Source organism: Artibeus jamaicensis, unplaced genomic scaffold, assembly GCF_021234435.1.
Source record: "Artibeus jamaicensis isolate MK-2021 breed Jamaican fruit bat unplaced genomic scaffold, CSHL_Jam_final scaffold_1031, whole genome shotgun sequence".
Taxonomy (NCBI): domain Eukaryota; kingdom Metazoa; phylum Chordata; class Mammalia; order Chiroptera; family Phyllostomidae; genus Artibeus; species Artibeus jamaicensis.
In genome coordinates, this window is record NW_026522026.1 from 6624893 (window position 1) to 6646374 (window position 21482).

Consider the following 21482-nt stretch of genomic DNA (forward strand, 5'->3'; position numbering starts at 1 on the left):
CATCAAATTCTTCTTCCACACCCACAAAGGAATCCAGGACTTGTTTGCTCATTTTTGGTTTCCCTCAGCTGTTGAGACTAAATACAGTGGATTTTAAACATTATAATGCATGAGAATCACCCTGGGGGGGCACTGTTTAAAACCCCAGCCCTGAGTTTGATGCCCTTAGTTGATTTCTAAGACTGGAAATGGGGCCTGAGAATTTGCATTGCTAATGAGTTCCTAGGTACTGCTGATGCTGCTGATCCTAACTGTTGCAGGAACCCCACTTTGAGACCCACCCTGTGGAATCCTGGTAGGCAGGCACTGTGATGTGCAGAGCACAGGGCATTTCAGACACGAGGAAATGGGTTCAAATTCTGGGGCTGTCCTTAGTAGCAGAGTTATGTTAAGCAAATAACTTCTCCAAAATTGAGTTTAAACAAACTAAGAGGACAGCTAGATCAGGAGCAAAACCATAGAAATGAAGATCACATGGAAGGTTAGCAACAGGGGAGTAGGAGAAGGAGAAGGGGGGAGAAGGTACAGAAAATAAGTAGCATAGATGGTAGGTAGAAAATAGATAGGGGGAGGGCAAGAATGGTAGGGGAAATATAGAATCTAAAGAACTTTGAAACACGTGGTCATAAACTAAAGGGGGAATGGTGGGGGAGGGGTGCACAGGGTAGAGGGGAATGAAGGGGGGGAATAGAACTGTAATGGCATAACCAATAAAATATATTTAAAAAAATAAAAAAATAAAATGGAAATAATAACACCCTCCTTGTTAAGGCCATTGTAAAAGTGATATAAATTGTCTATGAAGTACTCGATTCACTCTCTGGCATGTGTTATTAATTTTATTTACTGTAAAGTTTTTTTCATAAGTCATGTAAATATTTCTGAACATTCTGGGCAATCAAATCCATCAAATAAACAATACAGCTTGCTAAATAAGCGAAGCTCTTGAAAGCACTGAGATGCCACTTCAGGAGGCCAGTGCCGTTTCTCCAGTCTGGGGTGTGTGTGCATGCGTGTGTTTGTGTGTGTGTGTGTGTGTGTGTGTGTGTGGTGTTTAGTTTTTTTCTTTTAATTAAATGAGTAGTTCCCACTTAATTCTTACTAGGTGTCAAGTCACATAACACATTGGGAATTTCTCTTCTCTAATTTTACACGTTGGAATTTCAGCATAGTTTGATGAGTAGGTAGTAGGGGGCAGTGGAAAGGTCACGGCTAGACTGGAAACCCTCAGTTTTTATGCTTCAAGAATAATTAGAAACCCTTTGCAACAACATGGATGGAACTGGAAAGCATTATGCTGAGTGAAATAGGCCAGGATTTGAAGGACAAATACCATATGATCTCACCTTTAACAAGAAGCTAAACAACAAAACAAGCAAGCAAGCAGAATAAAAACAAAGACACTAAAATAGAGAACAAGTGGGCAGCGACCAGAGGGGAGAGGGAAGGGAATTTAAGGGGAAAAATGGGGAGGGATTTTGAGGAACAAGTATGAAAGACACAGAGATGAGGACTGGGGGGGGGGGGAATGGGAGGGAGGTGGGGAGACAAGGCGGGGGGGCTGGGATGGGAGAAATAGACAAAAAAACTGTACTTGAAAAATAACTAAATAAAATTTTTTAAAAAAAGAATAATTAGAATCAGACCCCAGTTTTGTCTTTTGTACTGAGAAGCAACCGTCCTTATCTGCTTGGCACCGAATCACCCAGGGAGCTTCTTAAATATGTCAAGTCTACCCCAACACCGGATGTCTAAGGACTGTGATTGAGTGTCCCTATGCCAGGGCCTGGCCACAGGCATTCGAAGGAACCACTCCAGGTGCTTCAGAGGCCCAAGTTCAAGAGAGACTTGGAACAGGCTGCAGCGGTCATGACTGCTTTCAAATTCAGATGCTGCTGCCTAGCTGTGGACTTGAGCAAACTCTCCAACCTTCTTAAATCTTGGTGTCTGGTACGTGAAATGGGTCGCGTTTCCTCATGCATGGATGGAGACTGTTATGCAGGTCATACTTAATGTGTGCATAGTGCCTAGCACAGTGCTGGGCGTGAAGCCCTCACATGCTGTAATACTGTGGTGGTTCCTCTGAAATGCCACACTGTGGAAGCTGGACACATAAGATAAATGCAGCAAGTCCCCGGATGGGTAAAACTGAAATGACACCAGCTGGTTCCGCGAATCCGTAGAGCACTGGGCACTGGAGAAAGAGAATGGCCAGTGACCGGTTCCTCACAGTGCCTTTAGGTCAGGCACGTTCCCATCTCGTTTCTGACTCGTCATAATTACTTCTTTAGAAGCACAGCTCTTTATTTGGGATGCTGTAAGATTACATGGTGTTTGATTGTACTGAAACAGATTGTTCAATCTACTCTATTCAAGCAATGGGCTATCATTTTTCACTGTGCCAGAACATTAATTTTTCTATCACGTTCATGTGACAGGATAATGTCTTTTCATGAAAATATTAAACACTTCAGGAGAGCCTGGATGAAGCCATAGTTACACAAAATAGCAAACCCAATATTATTCAGTAATAGGATAAGAAAATCAGTTTAAAAAACAATATTATTACTGTAAAGATAGGCTTTTATTCAAAGAGTTAGAAAATACCATATATGTACGTGTACTTGGATTTTCTTGGAAAATAAAATGTTTAAAAATGTTTACTTGGATTTTTTTGGAATGTCTTGTGGCTGTTCTATAGTCTCTTAAGCAGTGTTAAGATGTTTCATTCTTTCTGTGGAACTTCCCAGCTTCCTGGCGTGTTTCTAACTCATGTGTCTAAAGTCAGTGCCGTGGCATTTTTTCATTCCCGTGCTGTTCCTGAAGATTTCTGTCCGTGGAGCTTCTGAAGAGAATGTATCAGCCATGGTTGCACATCCATTAAACAAAGCTTAACAACAGGCAGCCCTGATGTGGTTTTCATTTATAGATCCTTGCATGCAGGGTTCCCCGGGGGCCTCGGTAACATTACTTACCGCATCCTGAAGTCTGTAAAGCACAATTCCTTCTGTGTGAGATGCAGGGAAGAGCCCTGAGTTATCACTGCAAAACAAAGAGGAGGTAGGGAATCCCCACTTTCCCCTGCTTTGATGCAGATGCCACTTCATGGCAAATATTCTTCAGAGCTACCAGGGCTAATACGATTTACATTTCTAGTTTGTTAGAAAAGAGGAGAAAAGGCGAGGCCCGTTATGTGTGTGCTGATGTCATACGGCCTGCCCCCTCCTGAGCCCTTCCTGAGGGGAGAGGACGGTGTGCAGATTATGGGTTTGTTGTGTTTCCAGTATATACCTGGGAATATGTGTGCGTATTAGAAACAAAGGTGTCGTTTTGAACTGGGACTTCGAAATGTTTCCTTCTAGGTGGGAAATCGAGGGACAGTGCGAGATTACCCAGGCTTTAGCCCGTCCGCGGATGCTGAAGCGATTCGTAAGGCAATCAGAGGAATCGGTGAGTAATGCTTTACAATTCATTTCTTCGTGTTGAAGCAAATTAGATTATATTTTACAGTCTAAAAGTGAAATGGTTCAGTTTGCCCAAGTGGGCTTACGCAGGTGTAGAAGTTGTAAGAGACTTAAAATTGTGAAATAATGAGGAAAAGTTTAGGGAGCCCAGGTTTATTAAATCTTAAAATTTGCCATATTTACTTAATAGTAAATACTACTATCACCATCACTGCTACCAAAACAATAATTATCATCAACATTATAAATTGTTACAGATATGGTCCCTGCCAATTCTTTAGGATAGAGAGAAACACTGTCCTAAATTAAAGGTCATTTCCATGAAACTTGCAATTTCATAACTATGTATGGATGTGCATATTGTTTTGCATGGTATCAAACAGTAGAAATTGAAATCATAATGTATACATTCTTCTGCAGCTTTATGTCCCTTAACATTATATTTTTGAGATTTATCCATGTTGATTTGTGTAGCTCTAGTTCATTGATTTTAACTGCATAGTAGTCCATTGAATTACTATATCATAAAGTGGCAATACTGATGGAATGTTTAAGTTGCCTACAATTCTTTTCTATTACAAAATAAAAATACTGCATTGAATATTTCTGCTTATGTCTTATATGCACACTTGCTAGAATTTTTCTAGTGTAAAACAACTGGAATTTCTTGGTTGAAGATGTTCATCTTCAAATTAAATATTTCACCAAACTGCTCTCTGAAATGAATATAGAAATTAGCATTCCTAGCCAGACTGCATGAAATTTTCTCTTGCTCCATAGTCTCACCAGTACTTGCTAAGATCATACTGTTCAGTTTGTCTAACTGAGTGGGGCTAGAATTATACCTCGTTCTGCATGCGTGTTCGTTTCCTCTCTCCTGCACACCTGCAGACTGAGTCGGTTAAGCATCATTTCTTGTTGCTTCCTCTTCTGTGATTGACTTCTTCATATCTTTTATCCATTTTTAGTTGGATTATCTTCTTTGGGATTGCCAGGATTTTTTGTTATACGTTCTGGATAATAAACTTTTTTTTTAAATCACAGGCCATGAAAATATCTCCTTTCAATCTGTGGTTCTCTTCTCACATTGGTTAGAATAAATTTTATTGAGTATATGGGTCAGAAATGCTTGAGAGACGTATGGACCAGAGAGGGATATACGTATTTTCGAGTCAGAGGTTTGGGTTCAGGTTCCTGCTGTACCAAAGGTCAAGATGGTTGCTCCCTGGAGAAATCCAAATTCTCTCACAGGAAACATATTCATGATGCATGGCAGTGTCTCCTGGCAATAACCAGTGATCCTCCTGTGTTGTCAGATGCTAAAACAGGCTCCAGAAAGCTCCTGTGTGGAGCTAGACCCTAATGGTCTGGTGTAAGAGTGAAAAGGTATAAACTTGATCCTGCAGGTTACATAGAGCCATTATGACTTCAGCCAAGAGATCAATATGATCAGACACATTTTTAAATGTTGGGAACCGCCCTGCCGGGTTTTAGGAGCTGTAACCCCCCCATGGCTAAGGCTGAGTGAGTGACCTTCAGACCATAAGCCACTAAAGAGACAAAGTTTATCTCCCTGGCAGGAGTGCCATTTCTCCTCCTTTTTTCATAACTGTCCCTCAATGCTTGATCAGTTAGCCAATGACAGGTAAGATTCCCCAAGGGGGGGAACGACCTAAGACAGGCATGATCATGTGGAGGCCCCAGGGAAGGACTTGGGGGCTATGGAGAAAGGGGGTGATGGACCCTCGCCCCTCAGCTTTGACAAAGCTTGAGTCCTTATTCTGTCCACAAGAAGTCTCCTAAAATTCCTTGGCTATCTGCCTCCTCTGCCTGACTTAAGCTTGAAACAATGACAGAGGGCGGTGCAGCCTTGTGCTGGAAAGGGCGGCCTCCCTGGTGATCAGGCCTGAGAAAGGATATGTAAAATCCTGTGAAGCCTGCTTTGCTAAGAACGGTCTTAGTTAGAGGATAAAGACTCAAGCAGAAAATGAGTTTGTTTCCCAAAGTTTTATAGCCTCTTAGCTGATAGACCCTGACATAGAAGAAGCCCTGGTAGTTCTTTGTATGCTATCTACTGTTTGATCCTTACTGCCTAACAATGATTAATGAGTGGTACCTGTCTTCCTGCACAAATGGAACCCAATAAAAGCCTGTCTAGGCAAGGGTCAGCGTGCTCTCCCCTTGAGAGAGTGGCCATGCTGTCCCCTTTCCCCCACAGGACTTGGTAGTGGACGTGAATTTGTCTCGAATCCCATCCAAAACACCACAGGCACTGCAGGCCAGTGCACACATCATTTAAAATGACGTGCCTTTAGTTAGGCAGTAATATAAGGTATTAATTATAAAGGGGTCAAGATAAGAGACTGTTGAAGTTTCTTTGCAATATACAATGAGCCCACAATGGCAGAGGAGAGGACAAATTCAAGAGATGCAGATGATTACTCCACTGTAGGGAGGAAGGAGGAGGCAAGCGTATAAGGTGACTCCTAGGATTTTAGTTGGATGAGCACATCCATAGTGTGTTGATAAGGGAACAGAATGATAGAAAAGTTAGAGAGGAAGCAGAATGAACTCAATCTAGGGCATGTTGTGTTTGAGGAACTTGTGCACTTAGATATGTCTGTCTAGTCATGCACCAACACAGATGCCATTACAAGTCCAAGTTAATAACCAGACTCATAGGACACAGCTAGGCTTAAGTCTAATTCTTTGTTGTCTTAACTGTACAGAAGAATTCAGGACCGGAGATACAGTGGGGCAGCATCTTTCAATGGTACTAACTAAGTACTAACTAAGTGTGTACTAACTAAGTACACAGTTTCTTTTGCCCCATCAATGAGTGGGTACCATTGATTGCCATGGGCATGTATAGTCAAGATGTGTGAGGATCACCTCAACATGTCATTCTAGTCATTTGGTCCCAACACATGCAGGACAACTCATAATTCCCCAACACAGGCATAGTCCTCTCCTGCTAAGGAGGCTAACACAACTCCCACATTATCTTAATACTATAGTTACCAAGAAACTAGTGATCTTGAGGTCATTTGGGGGCAGGCCAGCATCAGCCCTGGACTGATGTTATTCTTTACTCAGGTGGTTAAGTATATAGGCGTGGAATGCCTAAAAGAGGTATGGACCAGAGAGAAAGATATGTTTTGGATTCAGGGATTTGGGTTTAAATCCTGCTGCAGCACTTAAAGCTGTATGACTTTGGTGAGTGAGGCAAGCTTTCCAATAGTCTCTTCATCTTTGGGACAGCCTAATCATACCTACTGCCCAGGGCCCCTGTGAATGTTAAATATGACAATAAATAAGAGGGGCCAAATACATAGTAGGTTCTCAATAAATGCCAGTTCCTATTTTTCTAGAGGAAAGGAAATTTTGACATCTTTGATAATAAAGAGAGAAAAGGTGGCAAGATAGTACGTGAACCTCATTCCGATGGCAACACCTACTCCAGAAGCGGTGTGTTCCGTCTGCTGCTCCCTCTGTCAAAGGACTGTTTAGGCCATGATTGTTTTCTTCCCCCAAAACCATCCAAATAAAGTCAATTTCCTCTCCCAAATGCCAAGCAAACAAAGAAATAAAAATTTCAACCTGGCAATCACCTAGAAATTAAAAATTAAAATGCCTTCCTGTCTGTATTTGTTTCAGGCCATTAGTCACTTTGCTTTTGTTCATGACAGATATTAAGCATCCTTGGGCTGATGGTGAGTAAAATTATTTTTGTTTCATTTAGGAACTGACGAGAAAACGCTCATCAGCATTCTGACCGAGAGGTCGAGTGCACAGCGGCAGCTGATTGTGAAGGAGTATCAAACAGCACACGGGAAGGTAAGTTTTCATTAACACAGGCAGCAAAGGGGTCATTGCCGATGGACCAGGGGTGTTCCCATGGGACTGCGCCCACAGGTCGTGTGTTTGAAGCCAAGTGTAACAGAAAGTACCTGTGATATCCAGTCAACAGCCTGGGATATGAGTACTGGTTTGGCCCTTAACTGGCTGAATAGTCTTGGGCATGTTATTTGATCTTTCTGGGCCACAATTTCTTTATCTGTTGATTAATAAGGAAGGTTGTCTTTGATGGGTGGCTCTAAGCCAGGAATGATTTTGCTCTCCAGGGAATATTTGGCAATGTCTCTAGACATTTCGATGATAACAGCCAGTGGGTAGAGGGCAGAGATGCTGCGACCCACCCTCCAATGCACAAGAAGTCTCCTCCCCACAATAAAGAATTACATGACCAGTTGTCCGATCAGTGTTCTCTTAGATGAGCTTAATTTGTCTTTCAGCATTAACCTGTGTGTGTAATTATAGGTTTAATTCATTCAACAAATGAAAACTTACTAAGTACGAGAAACTATATTAAGAACTAATATACAGGAACATGTCTTTTTCTTCACACATTGTATTTGTTCAATAATAAACTACTCTGTCAGGAGTTGGGTAAGACTCTGAGTCAGAAGATGCCCTAGACACTGGAGATCCACTGGTATAAAAAGCAGATCCTGTCATCTTTCGTGGAGCTACCATTCTATTAGCTAACGTTCTATTTAAAAAATAACAAGTAAATAAAATCCAGATGTTGGTGAGTGCTATGAAAGAATTAAAATGGGAATAACTGAGAGAATGACTGCGGAGTGGCTCCTTTAGATCGGGCGGTAAAGAAATGTCAGTGATTGGTCATGACCTCACTTCGCACTAAGACTGAGTGCCAAGGTTTCTGCTCTGCTTGATCTGGAGAGAAGAGCATTTCAGATAAAAGGCACAGCAAAGGCAAAAGCCTCAAGGCAAAATCAAGGTGGAAATATTTAAGCGTAGAAAGAGTTCCAATAGGCAACAGTGTAGGAAGTCAAGGGGAGAAGAGGGGAGAGATAAGTTTGGAAAGAGATTTAGAACATGCTGAGCCTTGGAATCTTGGTACAGAGTTTAGATTTTATTCTAAGTACAATAGAGAACCACTGGGGGGTTGTAAGCAAGGGAATAATATGAAGTAACATAGTTTTAAAAGATTATTTTAGCTGTCGGGGCTAATGACCTGTGGAGGGGAAAGAGTGGTAACAGACCAGTGAGGCTGGTGGGGCCAGGTGAGAATCGAGAGTGTCGAGAGCCTGTGCAGAGGCAGCTCAGAAGGCTCTTCCTGCAGAGTTCACGGAGCCCCCAGGCCCCACTGAGCCCCCAGGCCCCACTGAGAGACCCTTCTCAGACACCTAATCTTCACTCTTTATCAGATACTTAACATATTATATTGAAATTTTGTATTTGAATATTTCTATTTTTTCTGTTAACAGCATAATGTTCTTGCGGTGAGGATTGTGTCTAACTGACTTTGAATGCATAGCATAGAGCAGGCACCCAGTAAACAGTTGCTTAATTAAATAAATGAATTGCCAAGCTTCTAGGCAAAGCAACACACTCATGAATAGGGAACATGAATGATCCATTGACCTTTCAGGATTTGCAAAACATAGAGGAAGGATGGAGGTGAAAAATGTCGAGCATTTCTCACAGTGGAATAGAATGAGAGCATGTGAAATAAGATGCAATTGGAAAGACTTGGGTTGAGGACAGATGGCGGTGGAGTTTAGCATTTAGAAAGGAAACACCCTGTGGCAATTAAAGCACAGCCAGTGACTTGTGGCTCCAATCCTTGCATTTGCATGCAATTTACATGCAGGAGCATACCCCCACCCGCTGGCTCCACTGAATGGTAGACATTGGTTTGTATCCACATTGTCATAGCCATCAGAGAGGCTTCCAGCCTCTGTTTCAGAGCTGAAAATCATCAAGAGCTGGAAAAATATTCAGTAACACTTCTTTGAATATTGGAACTAGAAACCATATTACCTGCCTTCAAGCTGGGGTGATGGACCATTCTTATATAATGTGCGGAAACAGCATTAAAAGACAATATCAGTGAGTAATGCCTGCCCCATCGCCATGTTTAGGGTTTCCCCTGCTGTTGTCACCAGAAGCTGCTCTTGATGCTTCCTACTTCAACACTCTTATGGGAGACAAAGGACCAACCATTGTCTTCCCTCTGCTCTTTGAAGCTCTTTGGCAGTCACTGAGAAGCCAGATGGGAAGAGAACTACTAACAGTGAAGCTTGGTGTGAATGATAGGGCTCCTCCCCCTCTTCCTCTTTCCTCACCCCAATCCAAGCATTGAGAGTATCAAGGACCTAGAAAAAGCATTTTAGTACTCAGCTCTACTTGTGGCACTCATGGAACCTCCGTTGGCTTTTCTTCAGTAAACTTTCAGAATACAGAAGAACATTTTGGAAACAATCATAAAATGCAGATTAATATCCAAAGAAATATTTTCACCATGTCTGTTTATTCCCTGTGGAAAGGCATGTTTTTGTCTGAATTGTTATATATATTCATCTTTCACTGGGTGACTTAGAGAAACAGTAAAGAAGGACATGTCACACTTACCTATCAGGGTTTTTTTAATTTAGGAACTGAAAGATGACTTGAAAGGTGATCTCTCTGGCCACTTTGAGCATCTCATGGTGGCCCTTGTGACTCCGCCGGCAGTGTTCGATGCGAAGCAGCTGAAGAAATCCATGAAGGTATGAGCCCTACACAAGCCACTTCTACCTGGGATTTGAGTGTACCATCAAAAATAGTGACTGTCTTCAAGAGCTCACACTTGAGATGTGGATGTAAATGTGACAGATTTGGATGTCACTTTGATTCTGGGCTCTCTGATTGGTAGAACAACTGTGAAATCTGAAGCAGTTGGAGAATCTTGAGCCCACATGATCCTAGACTGAAAGAATATTTTCATATTCTTTTTTTTAATGCTTAGTTTATTTTTAAATTTAATTGTTATTGTATTTTTTCATTACCATTTAGTCCCCTTTATACCCTCCTCCCCCCCAGCAATCACCACACTGTTGTACATGTCCATGAGTCCTTTTTACTTTTTGCTCAATCCCTCCCCTTCTCCCACATCCCCTCACTAGCTGTCATCTGCTTTCCCTCTGTGAGTCTATTCCCATTTTCCTTGTTAGTTCAGTTTGTTCATTAGATTCCACATATGAGTGAAATCATATGGTATTTATCTCTCTCTGACTGGCTTATTTCACTTAGCATAATGTTCTCCAGGTCCATTCATACTGTCAATGCAAAGGGTAAACTTTTCTTCTTTTTTACAACCAAGTAGAATTCCACTGTGTAAATGTCCCATAGTTGTTTTATTCACTCATCTACTCATGGCCACTTGGGCTGCTTCCAAGTCTTGGCAATTGTAAATGATGCTGCAATGAACATAGGAGTGCTTATGTTCTTTTGAATTAGTGTTTTGGATTCTTTCGGATATATTCCCAGAAGCGGGATTGCTGGGTCCAAAGGTAGATCCATTTTTAATTTTTTGAGGTACCTCCATACCGCTTTCCATAGTGGCTGCACCAATCTGCATTCCCACCAACAGTGCAAAAGGGTAAATTGTGTTTGTTTTTTGACCTGAAGAGTCAAATTCTCTATTTCGTTGTCATTGAGAATGAATGCCACCATCATCAACCTTAATTGCTTAGGTCAAAGACCCAATACTATCTTTGATCCCTTGATTTCCCTCATTCTTCAGAGCTCCCAAATCTATCTGCAGGCCCATTAGCTCAACTCTAAGATTTATAAAAAATTAGAGCACATCTCTCAAAATCCATTGCTAATATTCTAATTCAAACCCTATCATCTCTTGTCCAGACATACCAGTGGCCTCCTAATTGGTCTTTTTGCCTCCATTTTTGCACATCTCAAATGCATTTACAGAGAATAGCACAAATTAATTTTACATAGTTATTTTTAGAATCAGTTATATTATTCAGCTGCATAAATTGCCAGTGGATTTGAATACTTAAAGTCATTACCATGACCTTCCTTATCCAGCACAGTCTGGATCCTGTCTGTCTCTGTGACTTTTTTGAATTTTATCCATATCAGTCAGGGGTCCTCAGGGAAGCAGGACAAGTAGGCAAGAGATATATACTAAAAGATTTATTGCAAGGAATTGGTTACACAATTATGGAGCTGACAAGGCAAATCTAAAATCTGGAGGGCAGGCTTGAAGTCTTAGCACAAGCTGGAGCTGCTGCCCACAGGTGGAATTTTTTATTCTTCAGAGAAGCCTCAGATCTGCTCTTATGGCTTTTGACTATATAATTTATCCTAAGACAACGGATTTCTGTTACATCTACAAAACACCTTCATAGCAACACATAATTAGTGTTTGGTTAAGTAACCGAGGACTCTAGCCTGGCCAAGTTGACACATAAAACCATCACACCCTCTCTTCCCTCCGCCCTTTCCCAACCATTCCCGTTCGACAAACACCCAGTTTAAATCCTGCCATTGTGCCTTCATCCAAGCTAAAAAGAATAATGGACAGTGAAGGGTCCATCTCTGATTCTTGAGGACTATCAGAAACTGTATGTGATACTTCGCATGCATTCCATTGATGAGACTTTAATTATATGGATAAACCTAGCTGTACAGGAATAGTATTTACTTGGAGAGCTATGTGCTGAATTAAAAATAAGGGGTTCTGTTACTAATCAAAGAAGATAAAAAATATATTAAGTCTACTCATTTTGCTGGGAAACTAAAAGTGCTCTAAAAATAGTGTATTTAAATTTTTTAATTAATAATTCTTAAAGGAGAAATATGGGGGCAACTAGGAATCTGCCACAGGGGGACAGAATTCAGCCTCCGGTCATATGCTACATTGGTCTTATTTGATCCAGTCCTAGTGTAGACGGCTTCTTGTGGAGTCACGGTGTGATTCAGTGATTTCAATATAAACCAAGGCTCAGGGGTACTAGTTCCTAAACCGAGTGGGTCCATATACATTACTGAGGCTTTAAGATCTCCCCGTATGAAGAGGATGATACGTGCTGACCACCCTAGTGCAGTAGTGTAGGGATGAACTCGTTCAGAAGAGTTGCAATCCCTTCCTAAATATAATGGCGTCTCTGAAATCCCACTTCTGATCTTGAATGATGTAGGCTTTTCCCTGTATACTATTTCATCCTAGAATTATTCGATTGATTTTTATACTAGAATATGAAGTTTTTGAGAAAATTTTGATGTCTGTTAACTCCACACGACTCATATTATTTAATACTTAATTATAGAATATTAGAAAACTGTTTCTGATCAATATAGGATCATCTGTTGATTATTCAAAACTTATTTTTATCTACAGAGAACAAGCTATTAAGAATGAAATGCATGAAATTAAGTTTTGTAAGTGTTCTAAGAATAGATTTCCTTTTTAGGGCACTGGAACAAATGAAGATGCATTGATTGAAATCTTAACCACCAGGACAAGCAGGCAAATGAAGGAGATCTCTCAAGCCTACTACACAGGTAATCTTACTCTCCACTTACCTCTACCACCATTCACACACACATGACCCCAATGTTCCTTTGCCTAGAAACCCACCAGACTCTTATTCGCAAGGCCTTTGAGAAGGCAAGATATAAAAAGAAGAATCCAATCTAAAATGACCTAATGTCTATGAATTTTCAAAGAAAAATGAATATGACTGAGCTAGAAACTGCTTTACAGCAATGGCATTAATACTTTACTTTTTGTTCTCAGCAATCATTGCTTAATTAAATCAACCATTTTCATCAGTGTAAGAGATTCAGATCATTGTATGATAATATTATATGTTAAAAACCACTTAGATCGGCCTCATGATTTTCAGTGTGGGAAATTAGGTGGACCATTTAGAGACTGTGTTGAGCATGTGGATGCAGTATAATTAGCCAGATTCCTAACAGCCTGTCAGCTCTGTGAACATTAGAAAGCCCCTGCAGTGCAGTTCTGACACACGCCCCAGGGCTAGTGCGGCTCCACAAGTCAGAGCACAGGCTAACCCTCCTTCAGCAACCAGCCACCAGTCCAGGTGTTCCCAGGCCACATGCGCTTCTTACCAAACGGCTACAACTTCAGGGCTCCTCACAGTCCTTCAGGTTCAGTAGCTCACTAGAATGACTGACAGAACTCCAGAAAGTGCTGCACTCACAATTAGAGTTTTACTATAAAGAATACAAATCAGGACTGGTCCAAGGAAAAAATGCATCGGGAGGAGTCGGGGAGAGTCCAGTCCCAAATGCAAAGCTCCCGCGCCCTCAGGGTGCATGACCCTCCCAGCACATCGCTGCATAATCACCAACCAGGGAAGCCCACTGGAACTTTGGATTCCAGAGTTTTTATTGGGTTCCATGACATAGGCTCAACTGATGGAATCAGTGGCCACATGATTAATCTCCATCTCCAGTCCTCATATTCCCCCTAGAGTTCAGTCAGGTATCACGTTCAAAACTGGATCCTCCAATCACATGGTTGGTCTTTCTGGTGTGACCAGCCTCTGATCACTCAGATGCTGTGTCATTTTGTCAGCAAAACCTCAGGTGTGGTTCATGGACCTGACACAAGTAATGATGACATTTCTATTATTTGGAAAGTTCCCAGGATTTAGAGGTGACTTCCCAGGAACTAGGGACAAATACCAGCCCAAATACACAGCCTTTGTAACCTTCTCCAATGGTTTCTGTGTTTGTGTATCGGGGCACTTCTGTAAGGAGAGAAGTCTAAGTAAGAGATATGCTGGCCCCCAGATGGGTGTTTGGTTGCTTCGAGAAATTCTCACTAGAAGGGAAATACCTCAATGACAGGTAAGTGACTCATTGCCAATGTGTTAATCAGGGTCTCATCAGAAAAACAGAGGTAGCACTTGGGGTTTTAACCGAGAGATTTGAAAGAGAAAAGTACTTAAACACCTTTCAGAGGACTGAAAAACCAAAAGGGCACACAGAGTAGCCCAGATGTCTATTTTACAGAAAGAACCTTTTGCAGACTTTTAGCCAACCCAATATTGGCCCATGGCTTCTGGTTATTTTTGGCTTCTGTCTCATGCCTTATTTCTGGGAGGGTCATTTCATTTTTTGCTATCCTATTGTCTTCACCTCCTTTTCTGTACAACGCATGCTGAGGGAGAAGATTTGAAGGGCTCAGGAAAGCACTCTCCAGTGGAGAGCGTGATTTTGGACAGCGTTCTTCCAGCAGGTCATCTCTGTCGCCGTGGCCACCTGTAGTCAGATACCAGCCCAGTGCAGTCAGCTGTAGCGAGAGTGATGGTGTCATATACTGTGAAATGGTGACCTATACATGAGAAATCCATCAAAGGAGGCTACCGATTTGGCCTTCATAAAGGAACTAGGCATTTTATTCCATGTTCTTACTTCTGGCAAAATATCCGGGGTAAAGGGAAATGTGGGCGTTTACACGAGATGACCCTGAGGTCTCCGCTGGATGATTCTCTGAAATATAAAATACTTCCTCAAATGCTGACAGATGAGAGCTTCCTCTTCAGCTTGATATTTTTAAATTAAATTTTTTCTAACTAAAGTGAACTATAGATGTAACAATATCCTGACTATAGGTAAAACGATGCCTACATAATGCTATCATTACTGAGTTAATTTACATTTATAGTGAATTTTGCTTATTGGAATTGCTCAGAAAAAATTATAGATTTCATAAAAAGAGAGTAAGTCATGCTGGAAGAGCTTCCATCTCAGCACAGCTCTTGCTGTTAGATGACCTCCTATCACTTTCTGTGATCGTCTTCTATTGATTTAAAAGGACAAGAATTCATATGTCTAATTTGTAGAGCCCGTGAGAGTGATGCAGGCAGCATTCAAACAGGTGTCAGCTACAGCCAGGTGTAAAGGTTCCACAAGGATGGCTGTGAGGTGCGGATGGAGCAGAATTGGGATTTAAAATCAGTGGACACTGCACATAACAAGCTGTGCAAAAGGGGCTACAATTGGTACTAAAATACATGAACATACAACTGTCACTTGTTATTGGAAAATGAGATATTTTAGAGCAGCTATTTTGAGAGCTATCAAATAATACAACTAGCTGTACACATCAATAAAACAGGACAATTACAGTGGCTCAGGTAAGATATGTGTGTCTCTCCCATATGTAGAAGAGGTCTGGAGAGAGGCAATTCTAGGACTGGCATAATAGCTCCCCAAAACTTTCAGGAATCCAGGACCCTTCCTGTTTACTTTTATGCCATCATCACGATATAGTCCTTGTCTTCACAGTCCAACATAGCTACCTGAGCTGCAGGTATTGACCTACAGACCAGGCACTAGGATGGAGGAGGGGACTAAGATGGGCATGAGCCATCCCTCACAGAGATTTCTCAGCAGCGCATTTGTCTGCCTACCTTTCACTGATGAGAACTTAGTCATGGAGCTGCACCTAGCTAAGAGACAAGCTGAGAGTATGTTCTCTAAGCTGTGTGCATTGTGTCTTGCTAAAGAGGGTTCTATGGAAGAAAGAGATCGTAGAAGTTGGAAGGCAAACTAGCAGCTGGCCCACCCAAGCTTTCCCACTGCGGGTATGGTCCTCAGTGCCATTGTCAGGTGAAATGGACCAGGATTTGGTCCAGAATGGCAACTCTTTCTGTTTCTGGGCATCCACAACACACGCTATAGTAATAGTTATGAGACTGTATTCCTCTCAGAAGAACACCAGGAAGCTTTTTCTTAACCAGTTATATTTTATTGGGTACTCATTTTTGCTAACATTGACATGTCAGCTTTTCTCTGGTATATAGTAGTATTTTTCAGCATGTCAAGGCTTACTTTCATTCTTATTTGGTTTCAGTATATAAGAAGAGTCTTGGAGATGACATTAGCTCTGAAACATCTGGTGACTTCCGGAAAGCTCTGTTGACTTTGGCAGATGTAAGGTTTATTTTTGTATTTATAAATTCCTCAGTAAGCTGCACATGCTCAGTAATAACTATTAGGTAGTTTAACTAAACTGAGATAATAAGCTTGCAATTTTCCTTATGAAATGATTTGCTCACTTTACATTTGTATTGCCACTAAGCAGTATAATGTTGAACTACCATCATAAAAGTATAACCTAATCGTGTAACAAAAAAAGTCTGTAAAAGTGTTCGGATCGGGTTTCACAATACCTTAGAAATGTCCCAATAATTTATCTAAAAAAATTTTCCATCCTAAGTGTTCATTTCCATCCTAAGTGTCTCCATTTTGAGAGCATGTTTTTCTCTTCTGGACTCCAAACAATATATGTTTCTCTTGTTAGCGTTTAAATTAACTTTGAAACATGATACAGACAAGTTATCTTTAGAGATGGGTTGAATAAGTCTCAGGACCGAAAAAAAAAAGACTTGCTGCTCCCTCATTGTTCTACCTGTAGAAAAGTGACTGCATCTTTCACCTCCTTGTGACTAAATGAGGCCACACCTTGCTGTCTCTCTCAGGAGGCTCCTGACTTTACAGTAAAGGTGGCAAGGTCAAGGATACGCTGTAATCACAGAAGTGTGCAAGAGAGGAAATAATTTAAGCCCAGCCTCGCTGGCATCTTTCAGCTGGTTTACACAGCCCGTTCTGTGTGAGAGCCCCAGCCGGGGTCTCCTCCTGGGGAGGAGGAGCACTTGCCAAAGCGAGGCGTACGCCAGTAGGAAACAAGTTACCCTCGTTTCAGTTTTAGATGATTGGAATGGTGAAACCATATGGAAGGAGCCTACAAACCCAATTTATGGGGCATTGATACAAACATGTACCCCCAGAAATTTGTATTCTCATGTGCATATCCATGTGTGTGCGTCATATATGATGCACATGCCCCCACAGCAGGCAGGGGAGACCTGGCTTCGGCAGGGCTTTAGCATCAGATAGACCTGGAATCTTATGCTCCTCTGTTACCTGCTACCTTCATGTGTCTGGACACATTACTTTAACCCAAAAAGCCCTTATCTTCACATCTGTAAAATTAAAGTAATAATAATACTGACTTTATAAGGTGCTGCAGTGAGTGACTCTGTTTATGCTGAGTTCATGGAGAAATGAGAAAACATCAAGATATTACCAAGACTTTTTTATTCTTAGGGTGCTCTTTCTTAAGTGTGGCATTAAGATTTCATTTATAAAATGAATCTCTCTGTGATAGATAGATAGATAGATAGATAGATAGATGATAGATAGATAGGTGATCGATAGATGTGAAGTACTTATAGCACATAGAAAGTGATCAGTATCATTAGATCAACGATAATCACCATTGTTATGACTGGAGTGGAGTGTGTGATAAGAGAACAAGAAGGCAGACGAACAGAATCAGCAGCACTGAAGAGAAGCAAATAAAATAAATCATGAAAAATCAGACAGGCATACAAGGATCTAATGTTTGAAAATAGCAATAAATGCTTTTTAAAAAATATTATAGCCAAATGTTTCATTCACATATAATTGTCAGAATAATCCAGGCAATGCCCTTTCCCCTCTCTGTCTCCTGTCTTTTTATAACATGCCAAGTGCTTGCACGTGAGCACACACAGCAGTGGGGACCTTTCAGGGTGTTTTTTCACTAGACTTTATGTTATAGGGAAGTTCTAGATTTACAGAAAAATTGAAGCAGAAAGTATGGAGGACTCCCGTATGCCTCCTCCCCAACCCCCTAACTTCCCCCCATTATTAACACTGCATTAGAGCGGTACACTTGTTACAGTTGAATGAATACTGATATATTATTATTATTAACTAAAGTCCATAGCGTAAACAGGGCTCACTCTTGTGTTGGACATCTATGAGTGTATCTGCTCTGTGCTCAGATCTTTAGCCCATTTTTCAGTTGGGTTGTTTGTTATCTTATTGTTGAATGTTAGGAATTCTTTATATATTTCAGATACAAGTCCTATCTGATATAAGTGTGTTTGTCAATATTTTCTCCCAGTCTGCGGGTTGTCTTTTTGTTTGCATAAGACCCTTGAGTTTTCGGAGGAGGAAGCTAAGACTCAGAAAACTGTGTTATTTGCTCCAGATTTCGTGGCTGGTCAGTGACAGAGCCAGAACTAGTGTCCTGGATGCCCAAGTCCTCTCTGCAACGTGACCTCTGCTGGAGGAGAACCTCCCTGTGTTAGGATATTCTGTCTTTAAAAGGGTCGCCCTTGCTCTTTTCTTTCTTGTTTAGGGCAGAAGAGACGAGAGTCTAAAAGTGGATGAGCAACTGGCGGTAAAGGATGCCCAGGTCAGTAACAGAGCAAAGAAACCAGCTCCTTTCACTATTACCTGCTCCCCTTGTCTACCTGCTCATTTCTGTGGCACCAGCTGGGGCTGTTGTCTCCTGTCCTGTCTGAAGGAGAAGCCCGAAGGTGGGGGTCACCCAAGTCCAGCTCTCTGCCCTCTTCAGTGGGGGTTATCCTTCCTGCAGCTCCCGCAGCCCCAACTCTCAGATGTCTAATCTGCTGACCCCTAAAACAAAGTAAACCTCCCAGTCTTCTTCTACCTCTTCAAAAAGACAATGTGTCCATAATAACCTTTAAGTCTCTCTCCCTTGTCCCACAGATTCTCTACAATGCTGGCGAGAACAGATGGGGCACAGATGAAGATAAATTCACAGAGATCCTGTGTCTAAGGAGCTTTCCTCAACTGAAACGAAGTAAGGACTCACCTTGCAATCCTTTGGGCTTTGTATGGTTCGCAAATGCTTTTTGGGTTTAAATACAAAGTTCTGAAAAACAGAGTTAAAAAGTACAAAGGCTGTTCCACTGTTATGTATCAACAGTTACAGAAACAGCAAGTCAAGGCAGACCAGACACGGCCTTTGTTCCCAGGCAGGCTGGGTTGATGCCTAGTGAGTGAGTGCCAGGTAATAGACGGGGGACAGATGGCAGAGAGAGGAAGAGGGGCAGCCCTGTGCAGTGAGGGCAGAGAGGAGTGTCCCTGTGGGGTGCAGGAGTCCGACCCACCCCAAACCTTCCCTGGTTAACCCCTTTCCAGAAAAACCAGGTGTGGGGGTGTCCCTGTTCATGCATTAGCACGGGTTATAAACATTGAGCTCTTTCTGATATGAAGGTAAATTCGGGAGGCAGCTCTTTTTGTATGACTGACTATTATGTGGAACCGCTAAGCACTCAACCCCTCACTTACACATCTCCCTGAGCCTTTCTGGAAGCAACAGCACCCAGCAGCCCAGAGCTCCATTTCCTGTGAACGTCTGACTGTGGCTTCCAGGTACAGGTCTGGAGAACAGCCGCAGTGCGTGACTTCGTTTATGCCGAGTCCGTGGAGAAATGAGAAAACATCAAGATTGTACCAAAATTTTTTTGTTCAGAGGGTGCCCTTCCTTAAGTGTGGCATTAAGATTTCATTTATAAAATAATGGCAATAGTAGAGCATAGTTGCTTCATTAGTGTCTTTTTTTTGAAAAATAAAAACCATACAATCCTAGATCTCTCTCCAAAATATCTTTTTTTCCAAAATTTACTTGGAAAATATTTACTGGGCTTGCAAAATATGTCCACATATTTGGTGATATATATACAAGTTTGGGGGAAAAACTGATCAGGAAATTCGAATGCCTTCTGATAAATGTGAAATAGGCCATGTTCCCTAAAGAAATGATCTGCTCAGCAATAAACAATCTTCATATTCAAGATTGTGTTAGCTGATAAAATGTATTTGATTAATGGCCACACTGTTGTTTCCCAGGTGCTGCTATAATTTAAAAATAGCACCGTTTATTAGATATATTATTTATTAAATAACCTTTAGGCTATTTTAAATGTTAACAGCCTGGGAAAAAGATGAGGAGAGAGAGATCATTGAAAAAAATGACCTACGAAGTTCAGGTTTTATGGTAGATGAATTTTTTTAAAGATATGAAAAACAAAAACTTCCTCATACAAATTTTGGCTATTTACCAAAGGAGTTTTTGAGCTCACACTTAGCTTAGTTTGCTGCGTATCAAGTCAAAAACTGGAATCCAGTCCTGTGTGGTCACCCAGGATGCTTTCACTGTGTTCGTGGTGCTCCTTTTCAGCATTTGATGAATACAGAAATATTAGCCACAAGGACATCGAGGACAGCATAAAAGGAGAATTATCTGGGCATTTTGAAGACCTTCTGCTGGCCATAGGTAAGCTCTTGAGTGCTTATAGATGAGTCGCTTTGCACTTGATTTAATCTTGTTGGGGTCGGCACCGTGTGAGAACCCTGGCGGATCCCCCTTTGTGCTCCCACAGTCCCTGTACAGTCCACGGTTCACACACTGTGCTCGACAGACACTGTTACGTGGGTGCCTGAAAAAGTTATTCTTCTACAACTAACTTGGCTTTGAACTTTGTATTAGGCCTGTCACCACGTTTGAGTAGTAAACTCCTTGAAAGATAAAAACATTACATTTCTACTGGCATTTTTATTGAGCCTTGTTAGAAGCTGAGACCAAAGCCAATTTGGTAGGTCACCATTTTGGGTTAGTTTTGGAAGATCCCAGGGGCAATGGAGCTCAGGTTGGAACTATAGGTCTCCTCCCCTTTGGCTGTGCTAGCAGAGAGTGTGTCAGAAAGAAAGTCAGTCATGGACGGAATGTGTTCCTAGAGAGACTTGTGGATAAACAAGGAGATAAAAGCACTACATAAGCTGAGACCTGATGAGGTCTCAGCAGTCTGTCCTTTTGGGCACCTGAAGAGCACCTTGCAAGAAAGGTGCAGTCAGAGGAGTGAGAGACAGTTCAAAGGCAGGATTCAGTGTCGGGCAACAAAGTCAGTTTTGTGCTCGTCCACACCAAGGACTGTTTGGGGTCCTAAGCCACTCTAATGTAGGGTGGGTACCGGGCTTGCTACAGGCTTCTTCTGCACCAATTCCAGAGTAGGAGTACCTCTACTCCACACATCTTGTCACTCATCAGTGAGACAGCCTTGCTGTCGTTCATCATGATAATTGAATGCTCCTCTGGTGACATAAAGATAGCTGATGTCTAAAGGTAACCTCCCTGGAGTGAGCCTCTGATTCATCTTCAAATATTAACTACCACACCGGGAGGCAGACTTCCAGTTAGGGTTCCTCAAACTGTATTTTTAAGCAAATACTCATCTGGCACTTACCATGTGCTCAGCACTGGTAAACTCTTTACAGATATTAGCATATTTAAACCTCAGAGCAACCCCA

The 21482-nt window shown here is 41.6% G+C and overlaps 1 protein-coding gene across 1 annotated transcript in view; it reads left to right on the forward strand.

Annotated features, from left to right (window-relative positions):
- The window catches only part of ANXA3 (annexin A3), a 51845-nt gene that overhangs the window by 17768 nt on the left and 12595 nt on the right, over positions 1-21482 (forward strand). Inside the window, exons 3-10 of the mRNA XM_053655695.1 lie at positions 3363-3450; positions 7207-7301; positions 9929-10042; positions 12749-12839; positions 16168-16247; positions 18505-18561; positions 18879-18972; positions 20356-20451. Coding sequence (XP_053511670.1) covers positions 3363-3450; positions 7207-7301; positions 9929-10042; positions 12749-12839; positions 16168-16247; positions 18505-18561; positions 18879-18972; positions 20356-20451 — 715 coding nt within the window. The remainder of the gene's footprint in view (positions 1-3362; positions 3451-7206; positions 7302-9928; positions 10043-12748; positions 12840-16167; positions 16248-18504; positions 18562-18878; positions 18973-20355; positions 20452-21482) is intronic.